This window comes from Macrotis lagotis, chromosome 3, assembly GCF_037893015.1.
Source record: "Macrotis lagotis isolate mMagLag1 chromosome 3, bilby.v1.9.chrom.fasta, whole genome shotgun sequence".
In the NCBI taxonomy this organism is placed as follows: domain Eukaryota; kingdom Metazoa; phylum Chordata; class Mammalia; order Peramelemorphia; family Peramelidae; genus Macrotis; species Macrotis lagotis.
Genome location: NC_133660.1, coordinates 51,195,068 through 51,219,993, shown reverse-complemented (window position 1 = coordinate 51,219,993; position 24,926 = coordinate 51,195,068). Strand labels below are relative to the sequence as shown.

General features: G+C 35.7%; 1 protein-coding gene across 45 annotated transcripts in view; it reads left to right on the top strand.

Annotated features, from left to right (window-relative positions):
- The window catches only part of ANK2 (ankyrin 2), a 752,311-nt gene that overhangs the window by 708,091 nt on the left and 19,294 nt on the right, over positions 1-24,926 (top strand). For 24 of the 45 annotated variants that reach the window (XM_074228643.1, XM_074228650.1, XM_074228648.1 and 21 more), the window contains 6 exons: positions 897-929; positions 3,404-3,425; positions 6,835-13,164; positions 14,807-14,881; positions 16,606-16,737; positions 17,528-17,674. In XM_074228643.1, the coding sequence (XP_074084744.1) occupies positions 897-929; positions 3,404-3,425; positions 6,835-13,164; positions 14,807-14,881; positions 16,606-16,737; positions 17,528-17,674 (6,739 nt within the window). The remainder of the gene's footprint in view (positions 1-896; positions 930-3,403; positions 3,426-6,834; positions 13,165-14,806; positions 14,882-16,605; positions 16,738-17,527; positions 17,675-24,926) is intronic. The other 21 variants (XM_074228667.1, XM_074228671.1, XM_074228664.1 and 18 more) reach the window with 3 other exon arrangements.

Sequence of the window (24,926 nt, the reverse complement as noted above, 5' to 3'; positions counted from 1 at the left end):
TTAATCTAATAACACATTTATTAATGTAGTGACCATGTATAAGTGAAATTAATTTGGACAATTAAGATGACATAAAATATACTATGTTAATAAAACATCATTTAATCTTTTTTTTGGTGATTCATAAAGTAGTTCAGCTTCTTGTGTAGTCTTAGAGTTATCCTAATGAATTTCTATCCTTACTATTATATTATTTTATAGAGAGCCCCAATACATAGAATAAAAGAGTTTTAATTTGTCTGTACAATGTGTTTTTTTTGACAAAAGACATTCCCAACATGTAATCCTAACCAATAATCTTGTGCTTTGGAATTGCTTACTAATCAGTACAACTGAACAAGATGGGAAATATATCAAATGTTATTTTTTTTCCAGTTTGTTATAAACTTTGTTGCTGAAGTAGCAATGGTTAACTGAAGTAATGTCCATATGCTAAATTGTTTTCAGCATGTGCCTACAGAGCATTCCAATTTATATTTATTAGTCTCATAATCCATCTCTAAAGAGCAGAAGTGTCATGGTCAAAAATATTTATACATGGAGTCATAATGAAAAAATCATACAAAGCATATGTGATATGATATAGAATTATACTTTTTACTACTACCATGCTATGCATTATATCAGCTTTATAACTCAGGCATTGAGACCTACCATCAGTCTACCAGCAAACTATAATTTTGGGGTTTTTTGGTCTCAAATCTACAGACTTCAACATTTAAGTCAATTTTCTTGAATTTTTCCTGCCTGTCTTTTGATTGTAAAAAAGTATGCTCTGTGAATACCTGCCTTAGCATTCAGCAGCAGGGTATTTTCTTCTTCTTTGTATCTAAATAGTCTGCTTTTCCTGCTGTTTTGTTTTCTCCTCCTTTTGCATGGCATCTTGGGGCTGCAAGGAGTCAGAATCAGATCCAGAACAGGAGGAAGAGGTAATTCTGCTACCTTATTACTTGCTAATGGCTGTCATCAGTGTTCTAATCACTAACAAGTGGGGCCTCGCATGCATATGAAGCAATTGTCCTTGATAATCCCAAAAGTATATTATCTACTTCTGTTTCCTTGATACTGGATTAAAATGATTCCTGTTAGAGGCTCAAGTCACACAGGACATTCTCTATAGTTCTCTTAAGAGGATTTACAATTGTTTTGATGGCCATTAAGTAAGGTGAAAGGTTGTGGGTTGTCCATATTCGTATTTAATATTATCTAATGAAGGGTCCACTACTTGTGGATCTTTGGTCTTTACTTCAAGAAGGGGTTCAACAGCTTTGTTTTTAAACACCAAACAAAATAAAATCTGAAGGACTTTCTGAAAGTGCATCATGCCTTTGTAGTGGAAGACTGGTATAAGATAAAGATTGGCACTTCCAACCACAAAACCAGCTAATGTTCGATTTGGAAAGAGAAATGTGTCATAGGGATGGCTAGGGCAGGAGAACTCAGACCATCAGCTATTGACCTTTCTCCACTCTAAAGAAAAGCTCATGAAACATGAGAAATGCCCAAATGTCCCAGATATAGAAGGTGGTGAGATTTCTATCGAAATTGATGTCATTAGGGGCAACTAGGTGGCACAGCGGATAGAGCACCAGCCCTGGAGTCAGGAGTACCTGAATTCAAATCTTGCCTCAGACACTTAATAATTACCTAGCTGTGTGACCTTGGGCAAGCCACTTAACCCCATTGCCTTGCAAAAAAAATGATGTCATTCACAAGACATAGCTAATGATTTAGATATTTCCACATCGTTGTGGAATCTTGAACCAATGTCCCAGACACTTAAAAAAACCTTTTTTTTTTCCTGGTTAAGAATTTATTTTCTCTCTTTTGCCTCAATTACTAGGAAAAGATGGGAGCATTAAACACCTTTGTACAAAAATAGTTAACCAAAACAAATTTCTTACATTGACCATGTCCCAAATTTAAAGTCTTGTTTTACATTCAATTCCTTAAGAGCCTTTAAATATGTATTTTTATTTATTAAATATTATTAATTATTAAATTATTAAATAATGTTTAATGTCATTTATTAAATGTTATTTCCCCCATCTAATCTAGTATTCTGTTTCTAGAAGTAATCATAAAATGGAATGTTTCAGTCACTGATGATTCAAAGAATGATTTTTAGAAAATAAAACTGAGTCATAGAAAGATTAATATTTAATTATACCAACTAAATACTAAATTTAGAATACTAAGACTATACCAACTAAATGCTATATTTTGAAATTTAACATCTTTCAGTTTTTAAAATAAGTTTACTCTTACACTTTCTAACTATATAAAGATTGGTAGAGAGCCAATAAATCACTGAAATAAATGTTGCAGTTGTGAAAATAAAACACAGGGGAAAAAAATACTTGTTTTTCCTCTTGTAGCAGACAATCGAACTCCATGTAGAATGGAGTGATGCAACAGGAGGGGTAATGATGAAATAAGTGACACTCATTAGCCTTATAAAATCACATCGACTGAATTTAAGAAAACTGAATTCTTTGTTTCCACTGAAATTCAGCCTTAAGCAAATCTATGAGATGGAAATGTACTATACTGTGAATTAATCCTCATATTTTCCATAAGAAAAAATACTGGAAACCTACACAAAGTAATGTGCTTTAAAAATTGGGGATTTTTTAAAACAAATCCTTTTGGATACTTTTGTATCAAAAGTGATTAAAGGATAAAATATGGAACTTAGGAGTCAGTGTGGCAGCTGGTTTCAGAGTCAACTTGCATGACTCCAGGTGAGTCAACTAACATTCCAAACAACTCTGAGCTGTAGAGAAGTTATAGCCTACATTAGGAAAGGGAGTTTTTTCATCTGGGAGTTCCCAAAGCCAATGAAATCACAGTTTGGAAACTAAAAAATTAAATCCCATTATTCAAAAATCTGTACCTTTCCTTTAATGAAAACAGCATGCAAAACAAACAGGACCATATTATCAACCTTGGCATTCTTCCTTTTCCTTATCTTTTCTTCAACAAAATTAACATTCAGACTCCAGTGCCAAGTTTAGCTCTTCCCTACCTTTCCCCTTCATAAACATTTATTTCTAACATCCAGAATTCTTTGGGTCCAATGCTTCCTTCCCTCCCCCTGGCTTCCTTGGAAAGGCTCTGCACAGGATTTAAATCACTGAAACCCTTACCTTCTATTTTCTCCCAATACTCAAATCCTGAAGAAATTAACTTAATTCTGATAAACAGGAATAAGAAAGATTGCCCACAAACCCAGGCCATCATCCCTGAGAGTCAGAATGAATTATGTAGTCATTCCTCAAGCCTGTGCTGATCCCCATTTGTATATAGTATGTGGGTAACAGGCTATTTAGTAGTGCACACCAGGGGCTTTGAGACAAGGCACTGTTTGTAACCATCTCAATTTATGTATGTTTTCTTTCAGATCGATATGACATCAGAAAAAAGTAAGATTTTAAATAAAATTGAATTTGTATGAAAGCTGGCTATGAATTTTTTTAAAAAGCATGAGAAAATGCAAGCTAGTTGCCATTACTAACAATGATAATAAACTTTATTATTATAATTATATTATCATTATTAAGCATTAATTTATACTTACAAATGCAGCTTTCTAGTTAAATTACAAACATATCTAATCAGTTAGCTAATTATTAATAAAATACAATGATTCCTCGTTTAAGCATTCACTTTCCTTTGACATCCCTGATAATCCTGCTATGCTCTTATGCTTGTTTAGAATCCCATCTCACCATCTTTTATGTTTTGTCTTTTTTATTGCTATAATTCAGACATTTGATTTTTAGTGAAAGGACAGTATCACTTTTTAAGTCCAACAACTAATTTCTGAGTAGAATGCATTATTTGCATAGATGCATGTATATATAAAAGTGATACTCTCTAAAACTTATGAAATTATGCATCCCCTTTTCTGTGGTGAAGTGTTGCTAAGCATATGGCTATGTGTGGAAAACATTCCTTGTATGGTGAGGGAGAAATTTGTTTGTTAATTTGCAGAAGTTAACTGGGCAAAGCCAACCAATGGCAAAGACTACCTAAGCCTGGAGATGTGTATGTATGTGGATAACAGTGTAATTCTCCCTCCCCCCGCCCCAGTTAGTTCTGTTTCCTAGGGAACTTTGCTTTATTTTTAAGTAGAATCGTTACAATCATAAATTATTAGAACTGGAAGTGACTTTGGTGAATATCAATCATTGTTGCTCAATCATATAAATAAATCTTTCTCAAAAGCTTGTTATATGCCAGGCATTATGCTATCCTTCTCCCAATGCCATAATTCCTTTTTATGAAGTCTTCCATAAGAAATCTGACTTACAACTCATTTCATTTAATTCTGCTAGCTCAAATGGATATGCACTTTTGAAGAAAATATAGCTTTTGTGCCACCAGATTGTTATTAAAAAATAAGTCTCAAAGTATTTTCAGTTCTTTTTATATGATTATATATCTTGCTTTTATTTGAAAAGGAGAAATACCCCCAACAATTCCTGAACAGATTTAATGAAGATATCTGACTTTATATAACCTGTTTATGGTTTGGAACTTGTTTTTGTTTTGTTTGAAAGAGGGGAATCATTACCCAAATTTAAAAAAAAAACAAATAGATAATCAGAAACAAATTGACTTTGAAGAATTATTTTGTGAGAGTTTATTCTTCAAAAAGGAAAAATTCAAATAATAATAAAAATGGCATTTATATAGCACTTTAAGGTTTAAGTGCTTTAGTCCATCTCATTTGATCTTAATAACCCCGTTTAATTGATACTACTATTACCTCCATTGTACAAATGAGGAAACTGAGACAAAGAAGTTAAGGGATTTGCTTGGGCCTACATGGCTAGACTTTAAATCAGGTCTTCCTGATTCGAAAGCCAGTACAATCTTTTTTTAAGTATTGATTTGCCAAGAAGATCTTTTGCTGGAATGACCTACACTATTTTCTCAGATTTTATTAAATATTTTATATTATTTCCCTATGTTCACCTCTGAAACTAATATGTAAAAGAGAACTTTTCAGGGGTGGCTAGGTGGCACGGTGGATAGAGCACCAGCTCTGGAGTCAAGAGTACCTGAGTTCAAATCCGGCCTCAGACACTTAATAATTTCCTAGCTGTGTGGCCTTGGGCAAGCCACTTAACCCCTTGCCTTGCCAAAAAACAAACAAACAAACGCAGAGACAACCTTTCCTGGATAAAGTATAGTAAGAGAGATAAGTTGGAGTGTCAAAGAAGGAGACTTACATTTATTTAGTGCCTTAAATTTTTCAAAGTACTTTACAATAATACTACTTCATCTCAACTGATCTCACAACAACCCTGTGTGGAAGGTGGTATTATTTTCCTCATTTGCAAATGAGGAACCTGAAGTTTAGAGCAATGAACTGTTTTGCCCACAAGCAAAGTCTTTAAAGTCTTTAAAGGAATTCCAAGTCAGACTTTGATAACTTCAAGTCTAGCACTGTCTGTGATACTAAGCTACTTCACCTTGCTTATGGCATGGGGTTCTTCTGTTGGAACAAAAGAAATTTTCCCTAAATGATTTAATGCATTATTTTTTATTTTCGATTATATGTACTTATATGCCAATGATGTATTTTTAAAATTGCAAAGTATATTCCTGATAAACTCAAATCATAAGTACCAAAATATGCTCTGAATATACAATTTCAAAAGATGAGAAACTTTATTTCCAATCAGAAACTCCTGTCAATTTAACTGGAATCTAGTTTTCCAAATTTCTTTGCCATCCTGGTTCGTATGCCTACACATTTATCTGTGCCATAGTTTCCGGCTTCCAATATTTCACATATTGGTTTGTATGGAAATAAATATGCTTCACCACGGTATTTTTTTCCCTCAACCAACTCTCTTATTTATAACCATTCTCCTGCCAGTGCTCTTAAATAAGGCTATATTCCCAGCAGTTTTGCCACATCTTTGCTTTGCATGGAAATAACTTGGCTTACATAAACAGTGCGTGTGTCTAGTGTGAATGTCTCTGAGTTTGGGGTTGCCATCCATCACCTTTCAACTCCCATATAAGTTGATTCACAATTATCCTTGTTTTCCCCCTTTCTTCTTTTTTCTCCCTTGGATCTGTTCATTATTTGTCTAAACAAGGCGGTCACTCCAAGGAAAGGCCGGAGCCGCGTAGCGTGACACTGTGTGTTTCATTGTTAGGTGTGAGTTTCCCTTCGATGAAATGCCGGTTTGCAGCTGCCTCAGATTGATGTACATAATACAGCTAACACGTTGCACAGCACAGAATTGAACACACAGAACTCAAGGAGAATTCTTTTTTTGGTCATTTAAAAATGCAAACACAGTTTCAAATGTTATTCTGACAGTTTGCTACCACTGGCTTTCTCTTAGAGGAAATCAACTTTCTGCCAATTCTAATGCTCCTACCCCCACCACCTTTTTTTTCCCCCTTGTTTATTTTTTATTTGAACATTGATCTGTAACATCTGAACAATCTTGAGATACCTCTGTGTAATTTCACTGTGTTTTTTTTTTCATTGTTTTGATTTGTGGCCTTTTTTAATGTCTTGTTGATTTTGTCTGTTATAGCTTTGGTGTTGTATGTGTGGATTGCTACAATGAGAAAATTAAGCAAGTTATTTCCTGCTCATTTTTCCTTTTCAGTTTTGTTTTCTGTTAGCCTTGCTTTGCTCTTGTACCCTGAGGCCTTGTGGATCCACCATTCCCAGCCCATTTTGTTGATCTTCCTACCACTGCAGCCAAAGACTTTGTGTTGTTTCAGTCCTGATTACATTTTCCAATATCTTTTTTGATTTCCATTTTACTTTCAATGTTTTTTTGTTCACGTCAAAAGACGATGAGACAGAATCTACAGAAACATCTGTCGTGAAAAGCCACCTCGTTAATGAAGTTCCTGTTCTAGCGAGTCCGGACTTGCTCTCTGAAGTTTCTGAGATGAAACAAGATTTGATCAAGATGACTGCAATCTTGACAACAGATTCCTCAGATAAGACAGACTCTATTAAGGTGAAAGAGTTGGTGAAGGCAGCTGATGAAGAGCCAGGCGAGCCCTTTGAAATTGTTGAAAGAGTTAAGGAGGACTTAGAGAAAGTGAATGAAATTTTGAGAAGTGGAACATGCACCAGAGAAGAACACTTAAATCAGAAGTCTCAGTCAGGGAGAGAATTAGTAGAAGAAGAGTGGGTTATTGTGAGTGATGAGGAAATTGAAGAGGCTAAGCAAAAGGCTCCCTTAGAAGTCACTGAATCTCCATGTGTAGAGGTTAGAATAGAAACAGGGAAAAGACAAGAAGTTAAAAAAGATCCAAGTGGGATAGTGAAGTATCTCACTGATGATCTAAATTCCTATGAGACTCTTCACGAAGTACGGGCACAGACAGGTCCAGATTCGGTAGGAAAGAAATTGGAGGCTACTGTTATTAGCAGGAGATCAGAAAAGGAGGGAAAAGATGAGAAACAGAGTTCACAGGAACCACACAGACCAACCTTGGGGATAAAGAAACCAGTGAGGAGGAAATTAAAAGAAAAGCAAAAGCAAAAGGAGGAAAGTTTACAAACCAGTGAAGGAACTACTGACCTTAAAAAATGTAGCTCAGAGGAGTCATTAGATGAGGAATCAGGCTTAGCACCTGAAGCTATCCCCAGTGTCAGAGCTGTGTCCCCAGTGATAGAAGAAACCCCCATCGGCTCAATAAAAGACAAAGTAAAGGCACTTCAGAAACGAGTAGAAGATGAACAGAAAGGTCGCAGCAAATTGCCTGTCAGGGTGAAAGGTAAAGAAGGAACTCAGGAGTTCCCTAAAAAGACAATTCACAGGTCACATCTACCTGTATCACCCTCAGCTAAAACAGAAAGACATTCGCCTTCTTTACCCTCCACTAAGACAGACAGACATACTCCTGTTTTAGGTTCAACTAAAACAGAGAGACATTCACCTATATCACCCTCAGCCAGAACTGAAAGATCTCCACCTATGTCAGCCTCTGGGAAAACAGAGAAGCACCCACCTGTATCACCATCCAGCAAAATAGAGAGACGCCCACCTATATCACCTTCTGGGAAAACAGAGAAACACTCATCTGCACCACCTTCTGGGAAAACAGAGAAACACCTACCTGTATCACCCTCTGGGAAAACAGAAAGACACCCTTCCACTTCACCATCCTCAAAAACTGAAAAGCATCCACCTGTTTCATTATCTTCAAGAACAGAGAAGCACCCATCTGTATCACCCTCTTCAAAAACAGAGAAATTCATGCCTGTATCACCATCACCAAGAACAGAGAAGCACCCACCTGTATCACCCTCCTCAAAGGCAGAGAAGCACCCACCTGTATCACCTTCCTCAAAAGCAGAGAAGCACCCACCTGTATCACCATCATCAAGAACAGAAAGACTTGAAGAGACAATGTCAGTTCGAGAATTGATGAAAGCCTTCCAATCAGGTCAGGACCCATCTAAACATAAAACTGGGTTATTTGAGCACAAGTCTGCAAAACAGAAACTGCCACCAGAGAAAGGAAAAGCCCGGGTAGAAAGAGAAAGGGGGCAGACACTAACACAGAAAGAAAACTCCCAGAAATCAGAGAGTTCGACAATCAAACGAGGTCAGAAATTTCAGGTAACAACATCTTCTGATTTCAAGAGAGGAGCTAGGGTTTCCTCTGGAATCAATAAGAAAGAAGATGTAATTAATGGAAAGGAGAAAGGCTTGGGTCTAAAAATAATTGAGCCTACTCATTCAGTGCTTCAAGAAGAAAGCACAAAAGAGAGTTCCTTTACAAAGGGAAAGGGGACTGATGAATTGGGAGACCTTGATCTCCAGATTAGTCCAGATAGAAAAACTTCAACTGATTTTTCTGATGTCATTAAGGAAGAGTTAGAAGACAATGACAAATATCAACAGTTCCGACAATATGAAGACACAGAAAAGGCACAGGTCCACTTAGACCAAGTGCTGACAAGTCCATTCAATGCTACTTTTCCATCTGATTATATGAAGGATGGTTTTTTGCCAGCACTGACTTTACAGAGCAATGCTTTAGGTGGCAGCTGTGAAAACCTTAAACATGAAGGGGTGACTGCTTCTCCATGTGGAAGCCTCATGGAAGGGACACCACCTCAGGTTAGCTCAGAGGAAAGCTATAAACATGAAGGGCTTGCAGAAACTCCTGAGACAAGCCCGGAAAGCCTTTCTTTCTCACCAAAGAAAACTGATGAGCAAAATGGGGAAACAAAGGAAGCTACTATGTTAGATGGGATAACTGAAACCCATTCAGCAAAACAACCCTCTACAACCAAAGACATTACCTGTTCTTCTGAAAAGCCACTAGCTATAGTTAATGAGACAAAGAAGCCTACTACTGAGTGTCTTTCAGAACAGGCTGTTGAGTACTGTTCTAGAGATATATGCCAAGAAGTTGATTGTGTGACCACCAGTAGCTGTAGTACAAAACTATCCAAGGAATCAGAAGAACTTGCCAAGGAAGCCAGCAGTGAAAGTCAATTGATCCTTGATAGCTCATCCTCCATGATACAAGTTGGTGGTGAGAACAAAGAATCAATCACCATTGAACACGCAGATCAGACAAAAGCTTCAGAAGTTTCTGACACCATCATACAAAAACATGAAGACTTGGACTCCTCTGTAAAGAAAAGCAAAGATTTAGAATATGAGCCCCATGGAATTGCTAGAAGTCCCCAAGGACTAGAACTCTCCCTTCCTAGCCATGATAGTGAAGGTCTCAGCCCTGTAGCTGACGAATCACTGGCAATTAGTCATAAAGATTCTTTGGAAGCAAGTCCAGTTCTAGAAGACAACTCCTCCCACAAAACCCCTGATTCCTTGGAGCCTAGTCCTTTGAAAGAATCCCCTTGCCGTGATTCCCTTGAAAGCAGTCCTGTTGAGCCAAAGATGAAGCCTGGAATTCTCGCAAGTCATGTACCACTTCCTGCACCCTCCACCAAAGCTGAAATCTTCACAGAGTTAGCTTCTGTGCGTTCAAGGCTTCTCCGTGACCCTGATGGTAGTGCCGAGGATGATAGCTTGGAACAAACCTCTTTAATGGAGAGTTCTGGAAAAAGTCCACTTTCTCCTGACACCCCCAGCTCAGAAGAAATTAGTTATGAAATCACTCCCAAAGTAACTGATGCTGATGCACCTAAGCCAGCAGTCATCCACGAATGTACAGAGGAAGAAGATTCTGAAAATGGAGAAAAGAAGAGGTTCACTCCTGAAGAGGAAATGTTTAAAATGGTAACCAAGATCAAAATGTTTGATGAACTTGAACAGGAAGCCAAGCAGAAGAGGGATTGCAAAAAAGAATGTAAACAAGAAGAGTCCTCTATAGGCTCTGAGCCAGATGGTGACAATACAGTTGCAGCAGAAGAAAAAAAGCCTATGGTGAGTGAGGAAAGGGAAGGGGACACACCAGTAGTTGTGATATCTGAAAGCAGGAAGGCATCATCATCATCGTCAGAGAGTGAACCTGAATTAACCCAACTGAAAAAGGGGGTTGATTCAGGTCTTCTGGAGCCAGTCATCCGAGTACAGCCTCCTTCTCCACTTCCATCTGACATAGATTCCAATTCTAGCCCTGAAGAAGCAGGATTCCAACCTATTGTTTCTAAGCAATACACTTTTAAAATGGAGGAAGAGACTCAGCAAGAACCACCAAAGCCAAAAATGGATAGAGATTCAGAATCCCCTTCACCTGAGGAAAGACATACCATTTCTGTTGAAGAATCAGAGGATATGCAATTTGAACCATGTAAGGAGATAGAAACTGTCAAAGAAGAGTGTTGTACTGGGCATGGATGTGAACCCATCACTCCTAATGAGCCAGCAATTGCCTTCCATCCAGATACCCAAACTTCTCCTGGTGATGATTTTGAGGAGGAGTCATTAACCCCTAAAAAATCATTACATCAGCAAGATACTCAGGAAAAGGATAAAGCGGGGGAAAAGCAAGAGCTTGATGTTTCCAGAATTGAATCTACCAAAGTAGGTTGGCCCTGTGAAGAAAGCTCTCAAGTCTTGCCCTCACTTTCCCATTATTCACCATCAGATGAAATGGAACAAGATAAAGACATCTATACCATATCCTCAGCTGTAGAATTAGACAGGCCAAAAAGTGATCGTAGTTTTGAGAGTTCTCCCAAGAACATACCTACTGAAGACCCATGCACTGCTATTGAAACAGATCAATTGTCCACAGGTGTCCCTGTACCTGATGCAGTAGACACTGATGAACTTTATACTCCACAGATCACAAGTCCTTATGAAAATGTCCCTTCCCAATATTTTTTTTCTAGTGAAGACAGTAGGGACAAAACAATCACTAGACAAACAGAAAACTTACTTTCCACTGAAGCTCATTCTATTATCATAAAATCCCCTCCTGATGATAGAGTAATGGAGAGTTCCTCTAGTGAATCTATTTCCAAGGAAACATCACTTTTTGAAGACCAGTACATGGAAATAGAATCAAAACAAGAAAGTTCCCTGCAAACTGCTTCATCTCTAGAAATGTCTACATCTTCCAGCGAACAGAGAAGTACAGTCATCATCACCAAAACCGATGTGGATTCTGATTCCTGGAGTGAAATACGGGAAGATGATGAAGCATTTGAAGCTCGAGTGAAAGAAGAAGAGCAAAAGATTTTTGGATTGATGGTAGATAGGCAGTCACAGGGTACAACACCTGATACCACACCTGCTAGAACACCAACTGAGGAGGGGACACCTACAAGTGAACAAAATCCTTTTCTCTTCCAGGAAGGAAAGCTATTTGAGATGACCAGAAGTGGTGCCATTGACATGACCAAAAGAACCTATGCAGATGAGAGTTTTCACTTTTTCCAAATTGGACAACAGGCCAGTCAAGAGACTTTATCCAAAGAAGGGATGACAGCAGTGGAGTCCTCCCAATTGGAGAGATTACCAGAGTCAGTGGTTGATTCTGAGGGAACAGTTGTACAAGAAACAGATTTGCCAGCAGAAGACTTGAGTGAGAAAGTAGATGAAAAAGCTTCTATGGATGCTGGAGCCATCAAAACTGAAGAAACATCAAGAATTCCAGTTAAAGTGGAAATTTCAACTTCCTCTCAATCAACCACAAAAGAGGTTATTTCCACAGACACTGCAGAAGCTGAAACTTTCTCCCCTCAGGAAACTGATGATGTGGCCAATTTGTCTAGTACAACTTTGCCTTGTTCTGACTCCCCTGAGCCTATTACAGAAGTTCAGTTAGATTTTTCCACTGTCACCAGGTCTGTCTATTCTGAACGAGAGGACGATTCCCCAGACTCTTCCCCTGAGGATCAGAAATCTGTGATTGAAATACCCACTGGAGCCACAGAGAATTTGCCTTCTGCTGAAAGCAAGTCCAAAATTCCTGTCCCAAATGTACCAGCTTCTTCCCTGGAATTTCCATCTGTAGAATCTGAGGCTTTTCTTTCTGAGGATTCTTCACTCAGCCCAAATGATGAAAATAAGAATGATGAAGTAAAACCAAAGTCTAAAATCCCCATCAAAGCTTCCTCCCAAAGAGTTGAGCAACAGTTTACACACACAGAGACATCTGGCCATCAGACAGTGACTCAACCCCCAGACTCAATAAGCAAAGCATCTGATAATCGAAGTAAATCTGAATCTGATGCTAGCTCTTGGGACTCAAAGAACAAGCATCCAATAAAAGCTAGAAGTTACACTGAGGTAGAATCAGTGGCCAGAGAGGGTGCAGGGGAGACCCAGTTCCAGTTAGAAACAGATGAGAGAACTCTACAACCAAAGACATTTTCCTCAAGGTTGCCAGTTAAAAGTAGAAACACTTCTTCATCCTGCAAGACCATTAGCCCCACAAAAGACAGTAAGGAACACTTTTTTGACCTTTACAGAAATTCCATAGAGTTCTTTGAGGAGATCAGTGATGAGGCTTCCAAGTTAGTAGATAGGCTTACCCAGTCAGAGAAGGAGCAAGAATTAGTGTCAGATGATGAAAGCAGCAGTGCCCTGGAAGTTTCTGTAATTGAAAATGTGCTGCCAGTTGAGACGGAGCAGTCAGTGCGAGAGGACATCTTTGATACCAGGCCCATTTGGGATGAGTCCATTGAGACTCTGATTGAGCGCATTCCTGATGACAATGGCCATGACCATGCTGAAGGTATTTGCCAGCCACTGGGATTCCCTGTGCTACGCATGTCATGAATTTTATATATTTTTTGCTTTTTCTTTAGTGATTTGTGTCTCATTTTCTTTAAGCTTTCTGTGATGGTTAATGTGCTTGTGTAAGCTGTTTGTGTTTTGTGCTTTCTCTGTAGATTCTTGTTGTCCATGAAAACAATCTCAAGATTGCATAATGAGAATGCTTTTGGAAAATGTTCACATTTATGATAAACTGGGCAATGCTTAGTTTGCCTTTAGTGTAGCTGCTATATACTTCAGGCCATGCAAGTTTTCAGTTTTGCTTTTTCTGAAGTAATATTCTTGGACATAAATTTAAGCAATGTTGCTGATGGAGAAACAGTTAAATTGATTTTGTTTGGCAGTCTAAGGGTACTCTGTTTTTTTAAAAATTCTCATTCTTATGCACTCTGAAATCACTTGTACCTGCAATTTTGTAATTATTAGGAAGCAATTTGCTCAAGAAGATTTCACATATCATGAAATTCCAGTTCTTGTGGATCTGTTTTTGATACAGAAAGGTTGGTTACCACTGCTAAACTCTATAAGCAAATAAACATAAGGTAAAAGAAAACTAAAATCTCACATAATTTTCATATATGTAGTAGATATTTGGGAATATACAGAGATGGGTACAAAAACATATTTCAAGGAAACAAAAACTCAAAACTTGGCAAGACTTAAGTTGACCAAAAAGGGATTACCCATCATAACCAAATCAGTGTGAAAAGCAAAATTCCAACAACTTGATTATTCTTAAAATTAGACACTACAAAAATTTCATGAGACTAATTATTAAAACAGAATAAGTAATCCTAAAATAATTTGAAATTCACAAGAGTAACTTGAAAAGAGTTTCTGACAGAGGGTTGAACAATGATTATGCTTGAAAGGGGATTTTTTTTTTGTTAAATATTGACCACCAGTGGGTGGAACAGTGAATTGAAAATATCAAATATCAAGTTGTGGGAATGATGTGACAGCTTGCAGTACTTCAGGAAGGCAAGCACTGTACTTCAAAAGCAAACTAACAATCATCTTCATGATCATATGGCCTTGAGGTTATAGCATATTCCAAGTGCATAACTCATTTATGGCAGTAATATCAGCTCACATCCTTTAGCATTTGCAAAGTGCTTTTTAATTCATTATCTCATTTGATCATCAAATGAGATTCAAGACTGCTCAAGGAAGATCTCTAAAAGTTCATTCTCAAGATCATTGGTGTAAGACATGACTAGTTGATCCATTGTGGACCTTATAAGAGAGAAGAAAATAAGAAGGTCCACTTTTGGTGGACAATATGATCTCAGGTCATTTAAAATAGTACCTTAAAATCATTTACCTAATGAATAGTTTATTAAAAATAGACAATTCATTATGTCTACTTAGGATGAAAGAGCTATGGAAGCAGCTATTTGCAGAGCTTCCTTTTAAGTCCACCGTCTTCCCCCCAAAATTCAAATTGAGAGATGACTAAATATGATTCTTAATATAACAGCACCCTGTAACATTATTCTAGGAAAGTATTTCCTTCCTTATTTGTGATGTCTCAACATTGTCATTTTTCTCTTACTGGATCATAGACAACCTACGGTTGTTTCTTCTTTGACCTTCTCTAGATCCGCAAGATGACCAAGAGCATATTGAAGAAAGATTGGCTCATATTGCAGATCATCTTGGCTTTAGTTGGACAGGTAAAATGAGAATAATCTATTTTTCTCCAAATACAATTCCCTGGTTTAAATACCAAGTATATCCAATGGGGGAAAGTGTAGATTATGAAATTCTCCCTAGGAGAATTAGAAAAGAGAGTCTTTGGGAGATGGTTGGGTTCAGAAATGCCCATCAAATATAACTTTCATCAAGTGTGCTAATTTGAAATCAAAATTTGAGAAAAATTGCTTCATTTGTCTCAAAAGTGTTGATATGTCAGTCAGTCAGCATTTATTAAATACCTACTATGTGTCAAGCTTCATAGCAATTCCTGAAAATATTTAAATAAAGGAAGTCAATATATGGTTTGGGCAAATATTAACATTATAAAAAGTTCTTAATGTTTACAGACCTTCAGCAAGGCAAATTACAAAGATAATAAGAAGCATTATCAAATGACATTATGTATGTTGAAGTCATGTTACTTTAATTGTAATTATTTCAACTAGGATTGGCTAAAATTCAATTCTTCCCATTATTCATATGAGCATTGAAGCAATCAGTAAAGAATATTTCTATTCCCTCTTTAAAACAATTCAAAGATTTGGTGATACAGTAATAATCAAACTTAAGGAATTTAAAATTCCTTTATTGTGACTGGTAACCGTTAGTGGCAATGATAATAATATTTCAAAAATATAAAGTACTTTAAAGTTTACAAAGAATTTTTCTTATGATAATACTGTTTGGCAAAGTTATTATAATTATTATCATTCCCAATTTACAAATAAGAAAACAGGCTAGAAATTACATAATTATTCCCCCATCATACAACTAGTGTCAGAACCAGATTTACATCTCCCAAGTGCTGTATAGCATAATGTATAGAGCATGTGTATTCTAGACCTGGGTTCTAATTCTACCTCATACTTACTACTTGTATGACTCTGGACAATCAGTTAGTTTCCTGTAAACTATGATGGTCAGACTAGTGACCTTTAAGATCTCTTCCCAGTTCTGACTCTGTCATTCTTACTGGTTTTTTACAGGATAAAGTCTTTGGTGCATTTTCCAGACCAATTATTACAACATATAATGGCATTAGATCCTTTCATTGCTTAAAATACATAGACAGTATGTCTCTAAGTGACCCTAAGTAGAGTTGGGCTAAAGAATACAGATTGGAACAACATTCAAAGGGACTTTATCTAGACTCAGAAAATGATTAGTTGGGAACCTCAGGCTCCCAATAAGTCAATTGGATTACCTTCATTGTAAAAGAAAGATCTCATGGACATTCTGTCCATTTGAGGATAATTGTATTTGAAGCATCACAAGTATCTCTCTTTTCTACAAAATCCTAAAATCTTGAACACAAAAGGCATCAGTGAAGGAGCTTTGAAATGTCCATCTAACCTCCATTCAGTATTTCACCTGGATTAGCTATAATAATGGATAAGACTATAGAGATACAACAAGAAGGTCTTCTTTAACACGATACATACAACTTGTTTATATTTTGGTGCCATTGCTAATTGCTTCATGATGGTCCTCTTTTTCAACCCTTAAAGAAAATAACTTCCAGAAAAAAAAAAAACTGTGTGGTCATTGCTAATGAGAAGAAATGAAAAAGTAATGACCTACATATAAGACAAAGGAGAATTAGGATCTATTTATCACATCCATTGTCAATCTTTATTGTGACTCAGACCTTGAGATAAATAAAGGGCAGTAAAGGTTGACAAATTGGTGTTTTCTTTCCCAGAATTAGCAAGAGAACTGGATTTCACAGAAGAACAAATTCACCAAATCCGAGTTGAAAACCCAAATTCCCTGCAGGACCAGAGTCACGCATTACTGAAATACTGGCTTGAAAGAGATGGTAAACATGCCACAGGTAAGTAGTGAAGAGTATACAGAATAAAGTACCTTATGTCACATTATACCTCTCTTCCAGATCCAGAATATAATGTTCATGGAGAAAATGATAATGATATTTTTAAGAAGTAACTTGATATCTCTTAAGAGTAGTGCTGCAGCAGCTAGGTGACACAGTGGATAGAGCACTGGCCCTGGAGTCATGAGTACCTGAGTTCAAATCCGGATTCAGACACTTAATAATTACCTAGCTGTGTGGCCTTGGGCAAACCACTTAACCCCATTTGCCTTGCCAAAAAAGAGAATAGTGTCAAGTAGAGTGATATATATATATGTATGTATATATATCCTCTTTGGTTGTCACTTACCATCTAATTTTAAAGGAGTTGGTTAGAAAACCATTTATCAATGAATAGGATTTGTAATGTTTAATTTTGTCTATATGTATTTACTGTTAATCCCAACACCCAACATTCTTCTATGACATAAAACATTAAAACTTCCCCTCTTTTCTGATAATCAAAATCCTCTGCTTACTTAAAGACCTAGCCTGAGACTTCTTCCTCTACTCTATATTTCTCTTTCCTTTATTTTATATTCTCCTTAGCATTTATGTCCCTACAATATGTATCATTTCCTGAGTTATGCACCACCCTTCATTATCTAGTGGTTTTGGATATGGTGAACTCATTTCTTCTATTATATCAAAAGTTCCAGTAGGTACTAAATGAATGAATTGCTATTTAAGGGAGGATTAAGCCACCAACAAATACTCAATTATAGTAAATATTCCTTCTCTAATTCTACAGATAAAAACCTCACTGAGTGTCTAACTAAGATCAATCGAATGGATATTGTTCATCTAATGGAAACTAGCTCTATGGAACCTCTCCAAGATCGGACAAATCGTACATATGCAGAAATTGAGCAGACGATTGCATTGGACCATAGCGAAGGTAAGTTCCTTTTATTTCCCCCTTTTTCCTTTCCTTTCTGAAATTAATCACAGATTTCAATCCCAGCCACAAAACAATTAGGAAATTTCAGATTAAGAAGCGATGAAAGGATCAATGGCTGAGGTAAAAAAAAAATCTCCTCTATAACATGTACAGCAAATGGCCTTCCAGCCTAAGTACCAAGCCCTGAAGTGAGGGTAGAACTTGCTCTTCAAGAGGTAACCCATTCCATGGATGGCGAGTTCTCATTGTTAGGAAGATTTTTCCCTTAAATCAAATCTAAGTTTGGCACACAAAACTTAGGCTTATTGTTCCTAGTTCTGTTCTTTGTGACAAGTATAAACACATTAACACATGCACAGACACACACACACACACACACACACACACACACGAATCTTTCTTGCCATAATCACCCTTTCATATACATGAAAAGTACTTTTTACCTTAACTTTAATTCTATCAGAATTTCTTTACTATGCACTCTTTCTCATGCAAATCTTTCTTGAGTGAAGTTATGATGGATATTACAAAAGGATGACTATCTTCAAGTTCTACTATCTTACTTAGAACCTTTCATTTTTCAAATTTGTTTTAATTATGATTCTGTCTCTACTATTAGAAGAGGAATGCTAAGCAATATGAATGGAAAGGGAAAAACAACCCACATATCCTTCCACCTCATCTTCCAGTCATGGCTAAACACAAGAAAATTCTTTGCACCAAGAAGGAAATGTTCCTTTCCTTTTAACCGAAAAAGCTGACCCAATAAAAGCATTCTTAAATACACTGAATTCAATCTTGATGCAAATACTACAATCTACTCTTAATCTTTGTTAATTTCAAATTGTTTTGGAGGGGGGTGCAACTTGTTGTAAGCTTATACCTCTATATATCAATTTTGTCTTTTTTTGTCACCAACCTGAAGAAGAATTAAAAACTCAAATAATACAATAGCATTTTTATATATTTTATATATTTATTATATAAATATGATTTTAATTATTGGTATCATTAATAAGCATCAAATTATTAAATAATATTAAACTTAATGAAAGTATGTATATAAATATTATATTAATAATAATATTAAGAAGATTACATCACATGATATTAATACATTAATACAAATATTATATTAATAACATAAATATTTTTCTAAATATTCCTCTTTTTTCCTTTATAGTCAATCATAAAAATAATGTTTATAACATTTTTTGTTTTTATAAATTCATTTATTTTTCCAACTATATGCAAAGATAGTTTACAATTGTCATCCTTTTGCAAGCTTTTGAGTTCTATACTTTCTACCATCCTCCTTTCCCTTGACTGCAATTGATCTGATATATATATAGCTATGTTAAACATTTCCATATGAATCATACTGTGAAAGAAAAATCAGAACAAGACAAATTTTAAAAAATGAAAATAGTTTGCTTTGGCCTGCTTTCAGACTCTTTTCTGGATATAGATGGTATTTTCCATTATAAGCCCTTTAGGTCACTGAACTGCTTTGATAAGTATACTGCTGAGAAGAGCAAGACCAATTATGACTGGTTATCACACAATGTTGCTGTTAATGTGTAAAGTGTTCTGCTGGTTCCACTTACTTCATTTAGCACCAGATCATGCAAGTCTTTTAAGGTTCATGATTTCTTACAAAACAGTAGTACTCCATCACATTCATATACCACAGTTTTTCCTCAATTTCCAATTCTTTGCCAATACAAAAAAAGTTACTATAAATATTTTGTTCATGTGGGCTTTTTTCCCCTTTTTCTCATGATCTTTTTTTGGATACAGATCTAATAGCAGAACTTTGTTTTTCAAAGTGTTTCATAGATATTTTATTTTAGAAGTCAAAGTTTTGACTAATGTTATACAGGCCATTATAACTAGCATCAGCAAATAATATTAATACTTAGAACTTAGTGCACAATGAATCTAACTAGGCATGTAATATCAAATTTGAACATGAGCTTCTCATGTTTCAGATCATCAAAAGAGAACTTTCTGGGGCATTATCATCCTATGATAATAGTTGCTTTATCATCCTAGTCTGAGAAAAGTCCAGAAATGACCTCAGTCAGTGGACATTTCCTCTCCTCACAAAGGGGAGAGACAAAAGCTATATATTTACACTCATTTCATGGATGATTTTCTATAGCAGAACAATTTTCACAATCCCACAACTGACTGAAGTATAATGAATTTGAGGCCCTGTCATGTTTGTTGGTTTCAAAGGATTTGACTTGTTAGGACAAATGCAGTCTTAAAGGCTCTGCTCAGGTAAGGTTATCTCTCAGATGCAACTAAGTCATTCAAGAAAATATGGCTAGTGTAAACACAGAAATAACTGCTCAATGTTCCAGTTACTATTGATATTAAGAAAGACTTAAAACAGGGAGCTATATATGCTTACCCAAATTGGGCATCATCCAACATCATGTTGGCCTGTTTGAATTCTGAATAGTCCTATTCAAAGATAAACATTGGACTTCTTGAGTTTTGGAATATCAGTCACTTCAATGCAACATAAGCTTAATCAAAAGACATTAATGTAATAATCTATCACCAAATAAGTATGTCACCTAGATTAAAAAAATGCTGTTTAAAGGATAGTTTTAGAGCTCATTGTGTAGCTCATTGAGAAAGTCCATCAGGATATGTTATGTGTGTGTGTGTGTGTACAGACATATATTCACACATATACATACATAAACAACATTGAAGACATATGGGTTGCTGATTCTGAATGGAATCAGGAGAGAATGAAATATATTGTCCTAGGAAATTAGAAAGTAAATTTAAAGATGCCAAACCCTCATTAGCAGTAAAAGCCCAATTTTATAACATTAATATTTCCCCAGTGATATAAATTGATACTTTCAGTCATGGGGTGATCAGCTCCTGAATTAATTAATTAAGCAATTAATATGTGCTGGAGACTATGCTAAACACCAGGACACAAAAAAATAAAATAAAAAACAATCCCTGCTTTCAAGGAGTTCACATTTTAATGGGAGATGACATGAAAATAAACAGGTATATAAAAATGTATACAGAGAACATGGAAAACATCATAGAGAAACACACTAGGAACTGATGGGATTGCAAGAAACCTCCTGCAGGAGGTGGGCTTTGAGTCTTGAAGGGAGTCAGGGAAACTAAGAGGCAGAGGTGAGAAAGAATGGCATTCCGGCATGGGCACCAGTCAGTGGAAAAGAGATGCATTGTTGTGTGCAGAGAATAATCAGTAGTCTTAGCATGGATAAGACTAAGAAGCTAGGAAGAATCTAGCTTGTCTTGTGAGGATCAAGAGAAATAGCACAGGTAAAGTGCTTTGGGAGCTGCATAGTACTACCTGAATGCTAATTATTATTTTTTATATCAAACTGAGCTCTATATTTGATCCTGGAGATAAAAAAGAGCCATTTGAGTGGGGATCCCATGCTCCAGTGTATAATTTAAACTGTCACCTCTGAAAAATCAAATTTGTAGATGACTCAGAAAGTAATTTTTAGACACATAGGAAGCATATTAAACTGGATAGTGATTCATTCACAAAGAATGATTTAAAAGACATGTGTGACCAGAAAAGATAAGCTAGTCATAAAACAAGGAGGAAGGATGATATAACCCTAGTGTTGTGATGATATCAGGAAATATTAAGCCTCCACCCCACTGAGAAGATTTTATTTTTTCAGAGAAACTTGAGAATATACGTTTGAACTGATACAGAACAAAGTGAGTAGAACAGGGAGAATAATTTACCTGAAACAATTTTGAAAACCTTCCCAACTCTGATTGATGCAATATCTAATAATGACACTAGAAGATAAATGATTAAACTTGCTTTCCAGCTCTCAGTCAATAGATTAGAATGCAGAATAAAATACATTTTTAGAGAAAATCAATGTGGTTAATTGTTTTGCTTGATTATCATTATGTGTTCCAAGGGAAGATTTTTATTCAATGGGGAACTGAGAAAGGATGAGTTAGTGGTTACTGACAATGATGAATAATACAGAAGAAAAAAAGTTCAGAAGGCAAAATAAACAGGTCAATTTCAGGACTACTTTATTAAAGTTAATATATACAGACATACCTTGTTTTATTGTACTTCACTGTATTGCACTTTGTAGATACTGAGTTTGTGGTTTTTTTTCTTTAACAAATTGAAGCTTTGTGACCACCCTATGTTGAGCAAATCTATTGGCTCCAGTTTTCCAACATCATGTGCTCACATCATGTCTCTGTGTTACATTTTTCTAATTCTCATAATATTTCAAACTTTTTCATTATTATTATATCTGTTGTGATCTGTGATCAGTGATTTTTGATGGTACCATTGTAATTATTTTGAGACCACATGAAGCATGCCCATAGAAGATGTCAAACAATGTTAAACATTGTTGTATGGTTTTACTTTTCTACAAATAGATTGAAATTCAAGTCTTTCTCCCTCTTCTCAGGCTGTGTTAATCCCTAAGATTAGGGATCCCTAAGATTGGCCAGTTAACATCCCTACAATTCTCTATGTACTTACATAAAAGGAAAAGCCAAGTAATATGTGAAACTTTGTCATTGTCTAAGCTAAGGTTGATCATTCAACAGTTATAAACAATAAGGCAAGACCTTCCACCAGCCAAAATATTTCAACTTGCTGAAGATTCAGATGATGAAGATTCAGCATTTTAAGCAATAAAATATTTTCGACTAAGGTATATACATTGTCTTTTTAATCATAATGCTTTTGCACACTTAATAGATTAAATATAATATGAGCAAAACTTTTTATATGTATTGACAAACTAAAAATTTCATGCGACTTGATTTATTGCAAATATTCACTTCATTGCAGTGGTTTCACAAAGAAGCTACAAAATTTCCAAGGTATAAATCCTTAATAAAAAAAATAAAATTATATCTTTGTGTCATATGACCAGTGAGCCTGAGGGACCAGTCATTTTAATGTTGATGACCATTCAAACCTCTCCACAAGAGAAAATGTGTACCAGATAAAGAAATTTCAGTTGTCTCTGTGGTCCAGTAGAAAAACTAAAAGGAAAAAAACTAATATTCAATGCTCACTTAGCACATTTTTCTTCCCCACCACACACTTAATAGCAAGTTTACACAATTTGAATTCTAGCAGAATTTAAATCCATACATTTACTTTCTTTCCTTCCTCCCAATGCCCAACAGAAAAACAAAAAAGAAAAAATGGGTCCCATCTCTTGTAATGGAGGTCAGTTATGTACCCTAATTCTACTTCTATCCCTTCCTCCCAGTGCTGTGGATGTCCTAATACTAAAAAAAAATATGCTCAGACTGCAAGAATAATATGCTACTAGATCAGAGAATTTAGTGTGTGTGGAAGGGCTATGCTGCACTCTAGTAAGCACAGAAAAGATAGATGAGCATATAGATGAACTCATATCTATCTCTAAAAGTCCCATGAAACAAAGAACCATGAACTGACCAAGAGGCAAGAGGGTGAACCATTTTGAGTAAGGAAGTCATTAAAGAACAAGAAATAAGAGGAAAATAAAGGTGGAAAAGACTGAAATTATCAAATATCTCAGAAGAAAAAATAAACTCTTAAGATTTTCTGTATAAGCAGATAGAGTCAACCGAATAAGGAATATGGATTCTAGATCTAGTAGAAGAGTTTGGACATCTCTGAGTACAGCAAAGGGGAAAAAAAGAAAACTGAGAGGAAGAGGACCATAGGAATTTTAAGAAGAGCATGAAGCCACAGAATGCTGTTCCTGAAACGTTAAAAGAAAAATAGAATTTTGAGAGCAGCACATATGGCCTACACGATAGAAAAAATTGATAGAATAGAAAAGACTTCAATCTTAACTGTCAAGTCTCTAAAGAAACAAAAGAGAGGATATCTAATTGGAAATGTAGATAGAAGTAAATTTGGAAGAAGAAAAGCAAAGACCAATAATATTAAAAGAAAATATCCTTTCCATATAAGCAAAGCTTAATGATTTCAAATACAGGATGCATAGAAACAATTTAAATATTATAGATCTCTAAGAAAACATGACAAATTAAAAACTTGAATTTTATACAAGAAAAGTGCCCCAAACTTCTGAACATAGAAAAAGTGTGAATCGAAAGGATCCAAAGATCACCTCCAGAAAAATACCCTATACTAAAAATTCCAGGAAACATACTGGTGAAATTTAATTATTCTATTGAGAAATAAGCATACAAGTGATAAGGAAAAAAGATTTTAAATGTAAAGGAAAGGAAATTGAATAACAGAAGACCATCCTATACAGAGAACAGTGAATAAAGGAGTATCAAGAAGACCTGAGTTCAGATTTGGTCTCAGATACTAACTGTATGACCCTGAACAAATCATTTAAATCTGTTTGCCTAAGTTTCCTCAACTATTAAATGAGCTGAAGAAGGAAATGTTAGACAACTCCAGTATCTTTGCCAATAACAACACAAATGAGGCCAAAATGGGGTCATAAAAAGTCAGACAAGACAAGACAAAAAATGATGAAATTTTTTTAAAAATCTGATCCCATTAGAAGATTCAGGAGGAAATGGAAATAAAGCAATGGAGCTTGAAATATAGCCTCAAATGAGAGGAATAAACCTAGGGAAGAAATTTTGACAAACAAGGAAAAATGACCAAAAAGAGGGTAATGGTCAATAATGAACTACACAATTAAGAGCATATGCAGAATTCTATAATGGGTCAAAAATCATCTTATCACCTGCAGGAAGTTGTATTTTTCTCAAGGTAAGGCACAGTTTAAAAAAGTGGAGTCCAGGGCACAAGCACTACAAGAACATAATAGAAACTGTTAAGAAAAAAGCATCCCAAAGTAGGTACCTAAAATGTTTTAATTCCATGAGAAATTCCATGAGAGAATGAAAAATACAGAGAAATTAAATATGAGGGCTATAAAACCAAAGAATAAAAGTTAGCATTGACAAAAAGGGAAAATTTTAGGAGTGAGAGGGGAAAAAAATTCCTTTACAGAAAAAGGTAAAGAAGAAAAATTAACAAAATAAAAGTGAAGGGGGTTCTATTTGACTATTTAATTGAGAAAGGAAAAAAAGAAGAATTAATTAACCAGATAAAGATCAAGAAAAAAGGAATCAGGTTTTGTCTGTGGGGATTTGGTACTTTAAAGAAACCACTCTTTTTATCTCAGTTAATGGGGAAGAGAGCTCATGAGAACAAGTGGTACCTTGGATCTTGGATCCAAGGAGTACA